The sequence below is a fragment of the Ruditapes philippinarum genome, unplaced genomic scaffold, assembly GCF_026571515.1.
Source record: "Ruditapes philippinarum isolate M1 unplaced genomic scaffold, ASM2657151v2 ctg3660_1_1_1_1, whole genome shotgun sequence".
NCBI classification, from domain to species: domain Eukaryota; kingdom Metazoa; phylum Mollusca; class Bivalvia; order Venerida; family Veneridae; genus Ruditapes; species Ruditapes philippinarum.
Genome location: NW_026859966.1, coordinates 37925 through 55374, shown reverse-complemented (window position 1 = coordinate 55374; position 17450 = coordinate 37925). Strand labels below are relative to the sequence as shown.

The window sequence follows — 17450 nt, the reverse complement described above, 5'->3', positions numbered from 1 at the left end:
TATTTGGTAAGTTACCCAGACTGATTGGCGTTTGCAATGGGTAAATTACTTTCTTTGTTCACATGACAATAATTTATATTTTAATACATTTTTTAAAAATTTTCATGAAAATTAGGGTGAATCTGGAGGCGTGCGGCTTTAATTTTGAATTTAATGTCGCCATGAAGAAAACCTATGAGATGATGTGATAATGTTACGACTTGAAAAGGGATGATATGAAGTTCTAGTAATGTGAATCATAAGTTATTTATAGATTATGATAATTATGTATAATAATTATGCACGTTATCATTATGATAGAATATGTAAATTAGATAAAATAAAGTCTTTCAGTTTATATTTGTTGAACAAAATTATGTCATGTAAATTGTTGTATACTGGCCATTTGAGTTTTTAAATCATCGATGTATTGTGTTCTGTTGAAAAGTTTGTTTTACAAAGGGCATCAAATTTTAGGTCCTAAAACTCACCACAGTTTGTTTGAATTGTGTCGAACATTTTAGATATATGAAAAGTAGATTGTTTTGGTAATGGTAATTAGACTTTTACAGTATTTGATCATGCAGGATTTGACCTTCTCACACTTGACCTTTAACATAACCTTGAGCAGGCAAGATGGCAGCATATGTTTTTCAAGTTGCCTTTTCGAGCCAAGTTTTATAAAAAATAAAGAAGGAACACATTTATGTAAAGGTATATCTGATATCACATTTTAATAAACTTCGCATAAACTTTTTACTATATAGCCTAATGAGACGTCACATGGTGTTTTTACATCTATCATCCTGAAAATAAATATATAAATATTTCAGTTCTCAGATTGCTGATAATTATGCTCTATTACCCAGAAAGACCTGTGTTATTTATATACAATAACGGGCATCAGTGAGTATCTAGATAGAATCATAAACCTTCAATAATGTTAAAAAAAATCTAATTACCATTAACAGGTTGATTTGCTTTGTAAAAGGTTCAACTTATTATTGATACATGTATATTTTGTTGTCTTAATTAAAATACGACATCTGTTTTATCTTTAGGCATCTTTATGTTAAACCATCTTTCCAATTAGGGTATTTTAAAAATTTGATATTTACATATTGACATAACAGTAAAAATTTATCAATCTTTAACCATGCTGTATACTGTTTATTTTATATTTTGATTTACTTAAAATTGATAATGGACAGTTCCAAAAATAGAAGCTGGACAAGTCCATTTAAGAAATTCAGCAGATTTTAAAGAGGTTTTGTTTACTCATTAATTGCTCGTAGGTTCTTAATTATCTTATATTAATATTTGAATAGTTCTTTAATGATCTATGGTTATCAATATTAAAGTCATTCACTTACCTTTATTTGTTTGGTTATCGGTATGAACAGTTGTAAAAGGTTAAGTATTTTGTTTTACTCCAATAGCTGGGATGTGAATGGTAATTTAACAAACAAAATTTTAGAATTTTATAGTTATGATCTTTTTGAACCTGTCTTGCATTGGAAAATTTGCTCTCTACTTGTCTATGACCTGGGACTGAATGGTCTAAAAAAATGAGCGTCATACCAAAAATCAACCACATACTTTGTGTATGTAAAGAGATAATTATCTAAAGAAAAGGTTAATGGAAATATATTTCCAAAAAATTATTGTTATTTTTGTTCAAATTCTTGGAAATGGTACCTTTCCTACCTCAATGTTTGTTTCTCTTATAGTTCACATGTTTATACAGTTGTTAATTGGTTTGTATTAAAGTGTTAGAAAATTCATATCATAAAATATACAGTAAAACTTGTTATGAAGGACCGCTGTCTACAGTAAGACCTGTGTAAGATACCTCTTTATAGAAAAATCATCAGATGTCAACTGATTCCATTTAGGTAATGTTCTAACCATGATTTTATCTAGGAAATTGAATTTTCTTATCTTATCCGAGGTAAAAAAAATCATATTACAATATTGGACTAATGGGCCTTTAAAAAAGTAAGTTAGAAGTAAGGATACACTTCTTACAGATACATGTATATCTATAACATAGTAAATCAGTCTGTATTTTAAACTGCCATTTTCTAACCATTTAAGCAGCATGATAACAGATTTGTATTAATATTTGTGAAAACTGAAAACTTGTTTAAGGAGTCAAGTGATTAAAATCTTCCATAATCACAGAAATTGCATGTAGCTTGTGAAAATATGTAGAACTTTATCTTTTCTTTGTATAATTGTGGTGATTAAAATTTCTGTCAAATGAAATTTTGCAGAGTCACGGTTTTAATTACATTATTTCATGATTAAAGCCATGTTATTAAAGCCTGTGGCATAAAACATTATAAAGTTTCACGGTGGTTGTAAATATTTGTACTCTTTTATTATTTTTTTCTCAATTTTGAATTTTTTGGTCATCTACATAAAATACTCTTCTGTTGGCATGCTGCTTTAACATAAATGCTCTGAATGTGGATAAATTTGTTGCTTGTATTCTGTTTCATTCCATTACATGTGTCAAAGTGTGATCCTTCTTGGTTTTACATAATTATGTTATTATAGCAGGGGTAATAAAGCAAAAAGAATTCAGAAACTAGCCAATTATTTATTTTGTTTTGCTTACATTTACTTACTCACTTTGTGTTGTTGCTCATAAATACATAGTCAATTTAAATTTTTGTATATCAGAAAGGTCTACGATACGATAACTTCTTTGTTATTCATACTAAGAGCAAGAAGAAACTTTTCCTAAAAATGTTCGAGTGAAATTTCTACTATGCTCCCATGTTTATAAAAGTGGTACAGGATTCATACGAGGATTTTGAAGACACTCACCAAAAGTTTTAAAGTAGAGTGAAGTTTCTATTATGCTCGCATCTTAATTAAAAGTGATACAGGATTCATAAGGGTGAGATTTAATGCCAAATAAGATAAGATAATCTGCATATATGGTTTTGTGATAGAGGATTTTCAAGGCAGTCATTAAAAGCTATAATATTTCTTTATATTAGTTGTTTAAAAAGTATCACAATATATTTAGTGAGAGATAAACAGTCCTCAACAATAGTATAGGCAACTGTGTGCTCGTGCTCGGGGTGGGTTGGTACGTATGTGCGTCCGTGATTATGTGATCATTTACATTTGTTCATTAAGATTTTTCAGCATTTTGCTTTTTGCCATGCTTTGATTACTGTACTTGGTGCAATATTATACATATAGTAGAGCATTCCATTTTATATCATAATTATTATCATTGCCACCGTGTGTTTGTAGACGTGATTTGATGCATGAAATATTGAAATATATATTTTTAGAACATAGAATGTTAACATAGTATGTAGACGTTTACTCAGTACAATGTTTACACAGTATATACATGTTAACACAGAACATACTGGTAGATGTTAACACAGTACATAGATGTTAACATAGTACATATAGTTAACACACGATAAAGATGTTAAATGTTAACACAGTTGTTAACACAGTACATATGATTATGTAAACACAGTACATAGATGTTAACACAGTACACGTATATTCATGTTAACACAGTATATTCATGTTAACACAGTATGTAAATGTTAACACAGTATGTAGATGTTAACACAATACATAGATGTTAACACAATACATAGTTGTTAACACAATACATAGATGTTAACACAATACATAGTTGTTAACACAGTACAAAGATGTTAACACAGTATGTAAATGTTTACACAGTAGTACTGCATAGATGTTAACACAGTACATAGATGGTAACAAACATGATTTAAAAAGAAAGGTTTAGAGGTTGTGCTCTGGCACTGTTGTACTGTGCTAGGGATGTTATTAAAATGTGCTAACTCTTGAAATTCAGTGAAGTTATTCATTAAAATATTAGCTTTAGTTTGGCATGTTTTGTGATTTATACATTTAAGAATAATTTACAACATTTTTATAGAAGTTTATTTTTAGAAAATTAAATAAATCATAGTCTTTTCGTTTAGTTTTTTATATCTAGGACTTTTAAGTCCCAGTTTATATCCATACTAGTGGACAATTCTATACATTTGATTTTTACGCTAAATTTGATATAATTTCATCTTATTTTCAAGATTGATATAATTAAATGATAAACTTGTTCAATGTTATATTCCGTCATTCTGTGAGGATACAAATATGGCATGTTAAGGGCATAATGTGGGCATTACAAGCTAAATCGCAACTGAAATAGTCTCGAGATTTGCTATATAAAATTCTCACCTTGTTTTAAAAATTATTTATTTATTCAAAGAATAATTGAATCTTACATTCTTGATACATTAAAGGTCATGTAATTGTAAAATCATTCTCACTGGAGCATTAAAATTTAGTTATGTTCTATGTTAATTTTTGCTGGGACATAATATATAAGGGGATAGGCAACTAGAGATTATTGCAGCTTTATCTTTTGAAGATCAAGAAAATAAATTGTCACCTTTCTGATTCACATATTGAGTGCCGACTGGTAGATAAACAGTATCAAGGGGTTTCCTTATTGTTTATGTATTTTATTGACGGCAAATATCATTTTCCATCTTAATTCTTTGATTTGACAATTATATGAAAAGATTTTTCTAAAAATAACATATTATTAAACCTTTAGGAAAGCTGAAGGTTGTTTCAATTGTCTGAACATGATTTCAATGTCATTATTATAAAAATGATTATTAAAATATGATTTAAACACTATGCTCAAAGATGATTGGCAGTCAATTGTACGCCAAGGTAAGACTGCTTATCCAGTTGGTAGTTTCTTGTTCCGTTATAGTATGTCACAGCTAAGATTTAAAGAGAATTCAATTAAAAGTTTGAAAATTAGTTTAAATTGACTACTTTGAATTGAATGGACCTTGCGGAACATTTAACCACACCTTTTCCATTCATTGCTAGCTCAACTGCTCATAAACAGTATCACAAACAAAACCATGTGTTCTTTTGTGCAAACCAGGTCAACCAGTGACTATGCACTATCTCAGTGTAGCAATTAGATAACAGGTTAGCCAATTTACATAAATCTGTAAACACTGGTAAGGTCCATTATTCAACCACACAAAAAGTTTTCAAAAGAGTGTGTTTTCAGGAATGATGCACTTTCCATGATGGAAATGTGATTAAATTTGCCATTTCATCTTTTCTTATAAGTGATGAATAAGGAATCTGGTATTTACTTTGGAAAAATTTAAATCGCATAATACTTTTTACTTCACCATTTGAATGACAATGTAATACTTTTAAATGTTGCCATATAAAAAAGGAGAATTTTACCCCAGATGCTTAATATATGGCGTTTAAATGTAATTCAGATTTGTTTAAGAAAAACCATAATTTTTTTTTCTTTTATATAATCATTATTATGTTGATTTATGAAGTCTATTTTTTATTGCTTTATCATTATATGCATTAACATGATCAATGTTAAAAGTGTTTAGAAATTATTAGATATACTTTAAAGCCACTTTCATGTTTTTGTGCTGAATAAATGATTAAACAGTTAACCCTGTGTTGGATTGCTTTTGTGTTTGTCCTTTTGTTTTTACATCAAATTAATGTAATTCATAATCATCCCAGATGACAACTTTTCTTTAAAAATCTTCTTCCATATGTTTTGTACCAGGCCTTTTCCTAGCCAGTTTGGGAAACCTTGTGTCATAAAATTGCTAAATTGGGGAAATTATTTGGTACCTTTTGAAACCTCCCACATGCTCTTTTTGCATAGTACATTGTATTTTGAATTTTGCAAAATTGTTTATTCCAACCAATGCCAATATCATTCAAAGCATGAAAATTATAGTTACATTAAAATTTAACACAAAATGTGTGGAAACATTTGTTTGATACCACACTGAAATGAACTCCAGCAAATTTGCCAGTTTTGATATCGAGAACTTCAGTTCGATTGGGAGTTTTTAAAAAGATTGGAGGAAAAATGCATATTTGAAAAGGAAATGGCATGTGTATGCAGTCAAGACTAAGAACTTACAGGTTGATTAAAAGTTGGACATATTCTCAATATTTCACTTTAAGTGATACACAAGAGAAATCATTCTCAGAAAGACCATGCTAGATAAACGGGTGTTTGTCAGTGATTATTTAAACCAAATGTTTTGTATAAACAATTAATAAAGTTCATTACACGCAAAACTCAAAGAGTTACAACATTGCAATGTAAAGCATTACTTTACTTAGCATTATCAATCAATATTAGACTTAAAGAAGTAACTGAACAAACATACATTTTGTTTACAATATATTTTTATTTGCATTTATGTACAAAGCAAGCATTTGCACTAAATTTAAGTACATATTACACCTCTTCTTGTATGTACAAAGCAAGCATTTGCTTGTATGTACAAGGCAAGCATTTGCACTAAATTTAAGTACATATTACACCTCTTCTTGTATGTACAAAGCAAGCATTTGCTTGTATGTACAAGGCAAGCATTTGCACTAAATTTAAGTACATATTACACCTCTTCTTGTATGTACAAAGCAAGCATTTGCACTAAATTTAAGTACATATTACACCTCTTCTTGTATGTACAAAGCAAGCATTTGCTTGTATGTACAAGGCAAGCATTTGCACTAAATTTAAGTACATATTACACCTCTTCTTGTATGTACAAAGCAAGCATTTGCTTGTATGTACAAGGCAAGCATTTGCACTAAATTTAAGTACATATTACACCTCTTCTTGCATGTACAAAGCAAGCATTTGCTCGTATGTACAAGGCAAGCATTTGCACAAAATTTAAGTACATATTACACCTCTTCTTGTATGTACAAAGCAAGCATTTGCTTGTATGTACAAGGCAAGCATTTGCACTGAATTTAAGTACATATTACACCTCTTCTTGTATGTACAAGGCAAGCAATTGCTCGTTTGTACAAGGCAAGCATTTGCACCAAATGAAAGTACATGTACATATTACACCTCTTCGTATGTACAAGACATGCTATGCTTGTATGTACAAGGTGAGCATTTGCTTATATGTACAAAACAAGCAAACAAAGCAAGCATTTGTACTAAATGTAGGTATATGTACATATGCCTCTTGTTGTAATTATGTCCATTACCACATCTGTTCATAGTATTTCCCAGACTTTACACTTCAAATTATTCTACACCTAACAATGACTAATAGTTCTCTACCATCACAAGCTCACTGTAACTCTCAATTATTTACAACCCACTTTGCATTGCTTTCCTGAATTCAAAGAGGCGATTTTTATACCATCAAGAAAAAAATGCTAATTTATTATCATGGCCGTAACACTTTACACGACGTTTGGCTCTAGAGGTATCGTGTCTTCATAGTCATCTTTCTCCGACTTCCCATAATACAGCGAGGCTGACACTGCCGAGGCTAGAGACAGGAGGGCTGCAAGGAGACCGAAGTAACCTGACCATCCTATCTTTGCCGATGAGAAGCTGTACGGGGTAGCGCCACTGTCGCTAAAACTGCTATAATCTGAATCACTGCTAACATGGGTCTCAGAAAGATAGCCTTCCTGTTCATAGTATGGTGCGGGGGTAGTGGAGGTTACGTGACTTTTGTATGGCAAAGGTGTGACGATGTCGGTCTCATCACTGGAAGGTATCATTGCTGTGGCGGCAATTATGAGAATAAGCAACAGTAAGCTTTGATACCCTGCAAGAAAATTAAAAGTGGGACGTCAATATCTTTTTTGTATAAATATAGTTTATTTTCAAAACATACCTTGAAAGGTTACGCCAAACTGCTGTGCAATATTTAAGTATTTAGTACCACTTAAGCCGGTGCTATAGGCGTAAGGATGTTGCACTTTTTCATTATCCCTCATGTACAGATTCAATTAAACCGAGTCTATAATTTTCATGTAATTTTGTTGTGAGTGATGCTTCTGAGGGATCACACTTTATCCAGATTTTTCAAACAGTTACACAAACTTTTATGCAGGCAATTACTCAAATACTTACAAAATTAAATTAAATTTAGAAAACACAGTATCAAAATTGTCTAATCGATATATAAAATAATTTGCTTCAAAACTGCAAATCATGATATTTCAAGTAAATTGTCACAGGGTGAGAAAAATGTGCTGCCTGAGCATGACTCAAACCTTGGACTCTCGGGAATACCGTACCACGACTCTACTGACACTTGCACACTATCTCCCCTAATTAGTGAACATTTCTAAACCATAAATCTTATAAACAGGAGTATAATTTCATGAAGGAGGCACTTGAGTAAAACCATCAACCTTCCTTTACTTAGCTGGATTATAGCTTTCTGACATGAAAGAACCTATATATAGTTGTTTCCTGACGGAATTCAAATTAACTATGACAATGGTCATAATTGAGCCGCGTCACAACAAAACCAACATAATGGGTTTGCGATCCAGACCAGCCAACTCTTCCGCACTGTCTGATCAGGATCCATGCTGTTCACTATCAGTTTCTCTACTTGTAATAGGGTTTGTAAGCGAACAGCATAGATCCTGATCAGACTGCGTGGATGTGCAGGCTGGTCTGGATCCATGCTGGTCGCAAACCCATTATGTTGGTTTTGTCACATCAGTGACCATCACCTTTCAGCCACTTCAAATGCAGAAAATAGAGGGAATTTGTCTAACCTAACAATATATTTAATAGAATTCATATTGCTTCTCTCAACCTTGTCCATTTTGTCTTGTCCAATACTATTCAATGTGTAAGTATTAAAACAGAAGCAGAATTGTATCAGTTTATCTAAAGGCTGCCAAAAATCATGTGATACCCTAACTTAAATACCACTTACTATATAGGAAAAGACAAAATACATGTCTGACCTTCCTCTGTAACAATGGTCTTAGTTTATGTCTACTATAAATTCCATTCACAGTAATTTGAATTTGATTTCAGACTTTTCTCCTTTTCTGATTTATTTACTATATTTTTCCCTTCAGAAAGCCACAGGTTGTTTTGAAAATTGAATTTTTTTTACTGAAATCATAATGTTCAATCACTGTTATATTGCTAATCTTCATTCAAACCGTGCTCTTTGCATCGTCAGAATCTGATACCCACGATTGAATATGGTTCGGCCATGGGTATCCCACGACATGCTCTTTGATGAATACAAGACTTACCTGACAGCCAGGCGAGTATCAGTGCGGACAGGTCCCGGTGTTTCTGTGGTCCTTTCAGTGCGGTAAATGCCTGTAGGATGGCTGCTGTGAAGATCAGGATGAGGGGCATGAAGACAAAAACGATCAAACATACCACGAACGGTGCTCTAAAATTCTCTGGGATGTTACCTTGAAAAAAAAAAGTAATCAACATAATAACAAAGTTATTTTTACTTGTTTGAAAAACAGAAAATAACAGACTTACTCTGGAATTAAGAATATTTGGGGTTTTTTTTTTCCCAGCTAATCCATACAAACAAACTTTTTACAGTTAAAATTAGTTTATTGTTAAATACAATATCAAAATTTGTCATCACATTCCAGGCATACAGCATTCGATCAATACTTGTAAAGAACTTTAAAGGTACAGCAGGTCTCAGAAGCACAAATTTTTCACTCTTAAGACACAATAAAATGCATTTTATAACATTTTAGAGCAAGTTAAATGCTTATAACTTGAAGAAAGAAATGCTGAATGTGACATTATTTGTCAAAAAAAGTCACAAAATCAAAAGAAAGTAGTATTTTGACTTCCATACAAACATGGACTTTAATTTCCAAATAAATTCAGTGAAACAAAATGCTTTAAAATCACTATAATTGTACTTACTGCCGGAAAAGCAAAAGAAAGTTCAAATATTTATCAAAAAAGTACATATTTTGGAAACTATAACAAAAAACAACAAACATATACATGTAATGCTTTTGTATAAATAAGAATTATTTAAAGGCATTTTGGGAGCATAAGTGCTTTTTAATTTTGATGTACTTTTAAAGTATCTAAAAAGTTACTCATTGGGCCATTGGCCAATTACCTGGACCATCTTTTTCATCTTTTGCATTTTAGCAATAAGTACAGTTCAAGTGATTTAGTATTTTGTATGGAGGTCAAAATACTACTTTGTTAAATTTTTCTACTTTTGCGAAAATTTTCTTCTTTTTTTACATTAATGGCTACTTTCTTTTGGTAACAGCCATCTAACTTTGTCTTAAAACATTATTTAAAATTTATTTTAACATTATAAAATTCATATTTGCCATTACTAAAGGAGTAAAAATTTATGACATACCTACAGTTGATGCACAAACATCTCCATAGCAACCTGATACAAAACCTGCGTGCATTTCCCCGGCACAAATCCAATGGTTAGAAAACAGGGCAATCATTCCAACTAAAACAGTTGTGCAGGACAGGGCACAACTTGCCCTTGCTAGGTTGACTCGTTTACATGGAATCCTGAAACAAAAACAAAAAGTTTAGACTAGGAATCCTGAAACAAAATTAAAGTTAAAGACTTAAAAGTTACATCACTTAATTCACATCAGATTTTCTATTAATTCTAAGAACTTCAGCTTAGCTGAAACTATTGAAAGGGTGGCAATTGTTTTCTTTTTATCCTGACTGACTAAATAGTGCTCAATTTCTGTGATTCTGCCCTGCCTAAAATAATGCAGGGAAGTAAAGCTGCAAGGTCACCATATGACCTATACCATGTTAAAGATCCTGTAACACAATTTTTTATAGTTTTAAATCATAAATATGATGCTCAAATTAAAATATCAATATTGTACGTTCCAAAAAGCATTACTGTATGTGTATTAAAATTCGTGGAGGCAAATTTTCGCGGAAAGGACCACTTTGGGGGTCTATACAAATATTCGCGCTATTTTGAATTCGCGGAGGTGACCGCCGAAAATCGTAAATTCGCGTAGACCACTCGGGTTAAAAAAAGGAAAATAACTGTAATCATCGTGGGAGTTCACTGTTATTTTCAATACCAGGAGTCAAACAATACTCTATTGTACAGAAAAAAGACATTGTCTAACGGACAGAAAGAATGCCCGTTAACAAGCATAATTTTTCACAGTTTGCATCATAAACGTCTTGACATCTGATCAGATCATGTTATGGTTTTTCTGAACAAACAATTAAAAACCACAAACATAAACGATTTTAAATGATGAATAACTTGGAAAACTAACCACAATTACTCAGTAAAGATTTAAATAAAAAGTGTGAAAGCATATCACACACTGATATACATTGTTCTATAGAAGCGCGAAAATATGACTATTAAGAAATTATTGGTGTAGAAATATTCGCGCTAAACATGAATTCGCGGATCGAATGTCACTGCGAAGATCGCGAAAATTTGAAGCCCCTGAATATTTCTACACATACAGTATTTATAAAAATATTACTGAATTTAACATTTCATGTAAATAAAGGGAGGTAATAAAAAAATTATTTTTATCAAGTTTAAGTCAAACTTTACAATAAGAAATGAATGCATATATTTTGATGATTACATATAATATGCAAAAATATTTGCAGTACATATTTTATATATTCTTCGATGTTTGAAAATTGTTTTATTTGCATAATTACCGTATGTACATATATATAATTTCACTTAGTGTGGTTTACCACTTTGATCACAACATACAGGATCTTAAATTGGTGAGATGTTAAACCCAATCAAGAAAGAAAATTCTAACACTCCTCGTTATTTTGTCACTATAGACAAAGAAGAAAAAAAACGGTGTTAAACTGCCAATAAACACTGGTTAGGGACTACTTGTATATGCGGCTGTTATGTTTTCTCCCTCGATTATATAGTTTACAAAGCCTTTTAAAGCAACAATAAAAAGCATTTTTATTTATATTTTCAGTTCTTATAATGTTTTCTTTTGATACAATACAATAATATCTCACATACACTAACACCACAGATTTGATCCATAAAAGTTAATAAATATTTTGACAAAACGGCGCTTATCCGTAAGCAGCATAATGACGTCATCCTAGGTTTACAACTCATTCATAAATGTTGAAGTCATTTCAAACATACAAGAATGATAAATTGGGAACTGATGACGTAAGTTTTTTTGTTGTTGAAAACTTGAAAAAATAACTTCTTAATTGCTTCTTTTGTTTAATAATTTCTATATCTTAGCAACAGTAGGGTGCGACATCAAACAGCATTATACAATCAAAGCACAGAAGGCGCTGAATTTGTTTGGGTATCAGAATGTCAGAAAGGTGAAGGTTGTGAGATTATAAAACAATTTGTTTTTGTATAGTGCCATCAATGCTTTTGGACAGCGTTTTAATTGTAGTAGATTGGCTATAAGCCTAATTGCAACACTGATATTCAATCCAATGTTTATTTGACTTAAACAATTTGAAAAAAAAAGTTGCCTGAATTAGGATTTGAACTCCAGACCTCTCGCTTCCTAAGCGAGCGCGCAATCTGCTCGGCCACGGTAATTTTATGTGCTAACGGTCTGAAGAAAAGCATATTATTCTAAATTAGGGTGTGTAACGACGCTAACTGTTGTAACACTTGTGTATATAATCATGGCGCTTACTATAAACATGTATATCTATAAAAAATAAAATAATATTGGAAATCTTCTACCATTCGAAAATTATTTTGCTTGAAAATTAATGCGCCTGTCATATGACCATATTTACGCAGTGATCTCCCCTGATTTTTTCGGCCTTAGTTAACATATCAAGGGAATTAACCGCTTCAAAAAAACAGACTACTTTCTGCATTTGCAATTAACAGCATTAGAGTCTGAAATTTCGCTACCATTATTTGTTTGGTCTGACGACCCAAACAAATAAAATTCGGCACTGGAAGTTATTTCCACTTAAAAAATAACATTAGTGGTCTTTCTTATTTTATCTTGTTAGAATCGAAATAATATCGGTCTGAGCAGTGTTTATCGTCTATTTAATACCGGTTTTGTCGTTTTGATGCGAAAAAACTAACCACTCAGACCTACGGCCTTCGTGGTAAATTCCTACCCATCAAAACCCCAAACCAGTGTTAAATAGCCGATAAACACCGCTCAGACCGATATTATTTCTTAATCAATTTCTGATTATAGCTACATAAGTTAATGCATTCTTATATTTTTAGAAATTAGTTTAGGCTGTTTTTTTGTTTTTTTTATAAATATGCTGCTTTATTGATAAATATGAGCACTGCTTTTTGATAAATATGCTGCCTTTTCATAATTATATGCTGTTTTTTGATAAATCTGCTTTTTGATAAATATGTGCTGCTTTTTGATAAATATATGCTGCTTTATTGATAAATATATGCTGCTTTTTTATAAATATGCTGCTTTTTGATAAATATGTGCTGCTTTTTGATAAATATGCTGCTTTTTGATAAATATATGCTGCTTTTTGATAAATATGCTGCTTTTGATTAATATGCAGCTTTTTGATAAATATGCTGCTTTTAGATATATACTGCTTTTTGATAAATATTCTGCTTTTTAAATCTGCTGCATTATTTGCCATATCATTTCATTTTTTCTTCCTTTTTGAATTTACTTGCAAGAATTAATTTTAAATTGTTTTACTGCATCTGGTTTTAGAATACCTTTAAACTAATAAATTATATAGTAAATTTTTCTAAATACACATGATAAATATAAAACGCAGCCTTTAATTTTCACACAACCTACTTTGTTTTTGTAGCTTTATTGCATTAAACATAATGTTATGAACTCACAACTGGGAATTATTGTAAAATTGTACTAATTAGTCAATAATATATAAAGGTCAACATAATATTTCCATAATATCCAGTGTTTTTTTCTTTATATAACTACTACCCTAAAACAGTTCTGTTCCCAATAGAAAATAGACATTAAAATTCCCAATTTCCAATGTTTAAATTCCCAAAATGGCAGTTCAAAATTTCTACAAGGCCAAGTGATTCTCTGAAATCATTTAAATCCAACATATTCATATAAATCATCACTCAATAGTTCAACCTGGACAGTGGAAGCTGTTAGCTATCTTTATTCATGATGACTTTAAATATCTTATTTGTAGCTGAAAAAATGCATTAAAAAAATCCCAATTTAAGTAAAAATAACGCATTTTTTTCCCAATCAGTCTGGTACCGGCACCATTCCCAAAGTAGTGGAAAAAACGCTGATATCTGACTAGTATATAATGCTTCAAGATAATCAACTACATGTACACAACTGATTTATTAGGCCAGCTTTAAAAATATCTTTGTTTCCCCAGTCCCAACAAGGCCCATGCCAGTTTGGTTAGTAGGTAGACAAAATAATTTATTATGCCAGTTTGGTTAGTAGGTAGACAAAATAATTTATTATCATAATTTTTTTATCCAATTTTTTTTCCTATCTAAAATTATAGGACATTCAAAACTAATTGTGGATGCTGTTTTAGCATCTGTTTATAAATTGGAACCATACATTATTAACTTTCAGAGTTTTATTCAACATTATCCCTGTATAAAAAATTGAGATTGTATTAACCTACAATTCAAAAACATGATAATGAAGATGTGATTCTCATTGACAGACTTCCATGTTTAGTAAAAAAAAAAATTTGGTAGCCAATATTTTTTTTGGTAGTTGTGACTTTTGTGGGCATGGGAAACAAAAAATATTTTATTTTAGGCCTTATTATATAACAACTTATTTTAATTATAAAAATCCATTACCAAGTAAAGTAACTGCTTCATAAATACCTAATGGCAATTTTCATTGCATATAAATTTTGACCAATGGCAAATTGAGGCTTTCAAATATATTTTCTATACATGTACTTGAATACTTTTATAAGAAAAAATTACATGTATAATTGTATATACATGTACAGACTTTTACCTGCACAGAGCTACTGTATAATTATTTAAACTTACTTCTATCTAAATAAGTCCCAACTTTTACCAAATATGTATTTGTTTTTCTCTTTGAAACAAACACTGTCTTAGATCTAAAAATATATTTATTTATATTTTTTTGTTACGTAGATATAGGTCTTATAAATATTTCCTGTCCCACTCCTTTGTGTATAGATCGAATTACTGCTAGGTACATGTATAAAATTTATTGCTGCATTTAACTTAATTGCTGCATGAAACTTAAAAAAAACAAACTCAAAATGCCTGAAGGGATTGAAATCCGCAAGTCGAGCCAGTTTTAACGTCCATTCTAGATAGAAATTGCTTTGTTTCTTTGAATGAACCCATCACACGGCATCAGTTTGGCAGGAGAAACCGATTCATTTAAACCTTTAAATCTACTAGGTACAGATTATTCTGAATAAATTAATTTGATGCCAGGCTTAGAAATTGTTTAATACACGAGAGTTAAATTCACATGGCTACTAGGAAATGATATACCTCGCCATATTGGAGGTAGACTATTGATCTTTTATTTGCCTCCAAAAGTAAAAGAACAAGACAAAAGAATGTAGATCTACTGAACCTAGATTTTACAGCTAGATCATCAACGTGCATTATAATTCAAGATTTAGCTCTAGATCTATGATAACTTGCAATAATTCTACATCTAAATCTACACAAATTTCTAAATTTTCGGAAAATATAAACAAAGCTGCATACCTCATTCTCATTCCGTTTTCCTCTAACTTGTGATAAGGGAAACACGAGCGCGTTGTTTCTATATGTAACTCACATCGTCTGTTGAAACATGTTGAAACACAGCGAGCTAAAAATAACCTCGAGAATGATGTAAATGCTATAAATAGGCAGCGAATAAAATCGATTGCTTCTTAGAACTGAATCGCACCCTGTTCCAATTACGTGAAGTGGATCTGTGGTAAATTTACTTTTAAAAAAAGGTAAAATATTGGCCTTAATAGGATGTGGTTTAATTTTCCGATGTCAGCTAGAGATTTTCACCTTTTCCTATGTGTTTTCGCTATGATTATATTCTTATAAATTATAAACCGGGTTTTTAAAAAACTGGATCTTTTAGTACAATTGATCATAATAATAGGGGTCTGTATCAAGCTATTGGTGATGAATTTCACTATTTATTTGAATGTTCGTTCTTTAATGACATAAGACGTAAGACGTAAATCTCTTCTATTCATCCCAATATTTTTTAAACTTAACATATTAATGAATACATATACATATGTAGTTGTGGATTCTACTAAAATTATCTTTATTTTGTAAAAACATTATATGTTAAAATTTAGATAATTAAATTAATACTTCTCATTCTCCGTTCCCATTTGTTAAAATGTAAAATACATGATGATTTGTATTGAATTCAGTACTTGAAATGAACAATATGATATCCTTTTTTTTGTTTATTTAGCTAGTCATAATTGTATTCTTATAAATATTATTGTGATATTAGTGATTTTTGACTGTTATTTTTCTGTTTGTTTGTTGTTATAACCAGTTGCATATTATATGCCTTGGTTTAATAAAAACTTAAAATGAAACTTTACAATCATAATCTGAATATTTTTATTGATATTCAAATTGATACATTATACATAAGTATTGCATAATAATGACAAATTATTGTAAAGCGTGAAATATTTGTCTATTCGTTTAAAGTTTACAATGTGTTGGTCAGTACTTGCATGTGCGCTGGATAGTGAATTATTTAAAGGTTTATGTATTCAACCTGACTTTTTATATTTATTATTTCAAATTTCTACACTGATATTCGTTTACACTACTTTATCAGACAACTTAATATTAAGCATGTGCATTTTTTACACTCGCTAAACTACAAACGATTAAATTATCTAAACGCACATCTGTGCAAATATTGTGTTATTTTCCCATTTTTACTACACACAATGGAGAACCTTTAGCTGAAGCTCTTGATACTACTCAAAGTGCAAAAATCTATATAACTCCTGCACAAAGCATTGTTTGAATTTTGATAAACGATACTTCCAAAGTGAGTGTTTGAAATAGGTGTGATAGTAAATTGCCTTAAAATGAATTGCGCATACAGTACACATGAAATCATTGTTAAACTGATAAACCCCTATAATAATATTTTGTTCCGGAACATTTTATTCTGTTTATGTACATTTTTCACGTGTATTTAATAATAATGGAGACATTTCATGTTACAACTCTTCTGAGAATCGACCATAATTAAGATTATATATGGAACAAATATGATTTTACAGTTGATAAATACATGTATAATAAAGATAATTTCATAAGATATTGCTTTATAACCTTAGAAAGGCGCATATAAGCCACAAAAATAGATATCTTATTTTTTTCTTTCTATAGGAATAGCAAACATGTGTTTAATAATGTTATAATTGTGGATTTAGAACATTTTAATGCTAATTACCCGAAGTAATTAAGTCGAATGTGAAATAATTTTTGATAAAGGTTGACTTCCGTGCAAAATAATAAATCACTATAATTGTACTAGTTGCCTATACGCCATGGAAGCAAGGGTGGCCAATTAAAAACAATTTTTTTTTTGAAAATGCGACA

General features: G+C 30.7%; 1 protein-coding gene across 2 annotated transcripts; it reads right to left on the bottom strand.

Moving 5' to 3' along the window:
* Positions 1-6240: 6240 nt before the first annotated feature.
* Positions 6241-15724, bottom strand: LOC132758445 (uncharacterized). 2 transcript variants are annotated; one of them, XR_009629576.1, is made up of 5 exons: positions 15567-15724; positions 10227-10393; positions 9118-9285; positions 6532-7655; positions 6241-6476 (listed from the first exon to the last, which is right to left on the bottom strand). XR_009629576.1 is itself a non-coding variant. In XM_060750119.1 (4 exons), exons 1-4 carry the CDS (start codon positions 15575-15577, stop codon positions 7282-7284), a joined length of 720 nt encoding a protein of 239 aa, XP_060606102.1. In that variant the 5' UTR covers positions 15578-15724; the 3' UTR covers positions 6241-7281. The 2 variants fall into 2 exon arrangements, 1 of the variants encoding a protein (XP_060606102.1); XM_060750119.1 differs by having other exon boundaries at positions 6241-7655.
* Between the last annotated feature and the right edge of the window lie 1726 nt (positions 15725-17450).

Bases quoted from the DNA above. Each gene is read 5' to 3' on its own strand.
- LOC132758445 (XM_060750119.1), bottom strand. The intron at 9,286-10,226 runs GTATGTCATAAA...TTTTTTTTCAAG, and splicing joins TGTTTGTGCATCAACTGTAG to GTAACATCCCAGAGAATTTT. The intron at 7,656-9,117 runs GTAAGTCTTGTA...ATTTTCTTGCAG, and splicing joins GATACTCGCCTGGCTGTCAG to GGTATCAAAGCTTACTGTTG.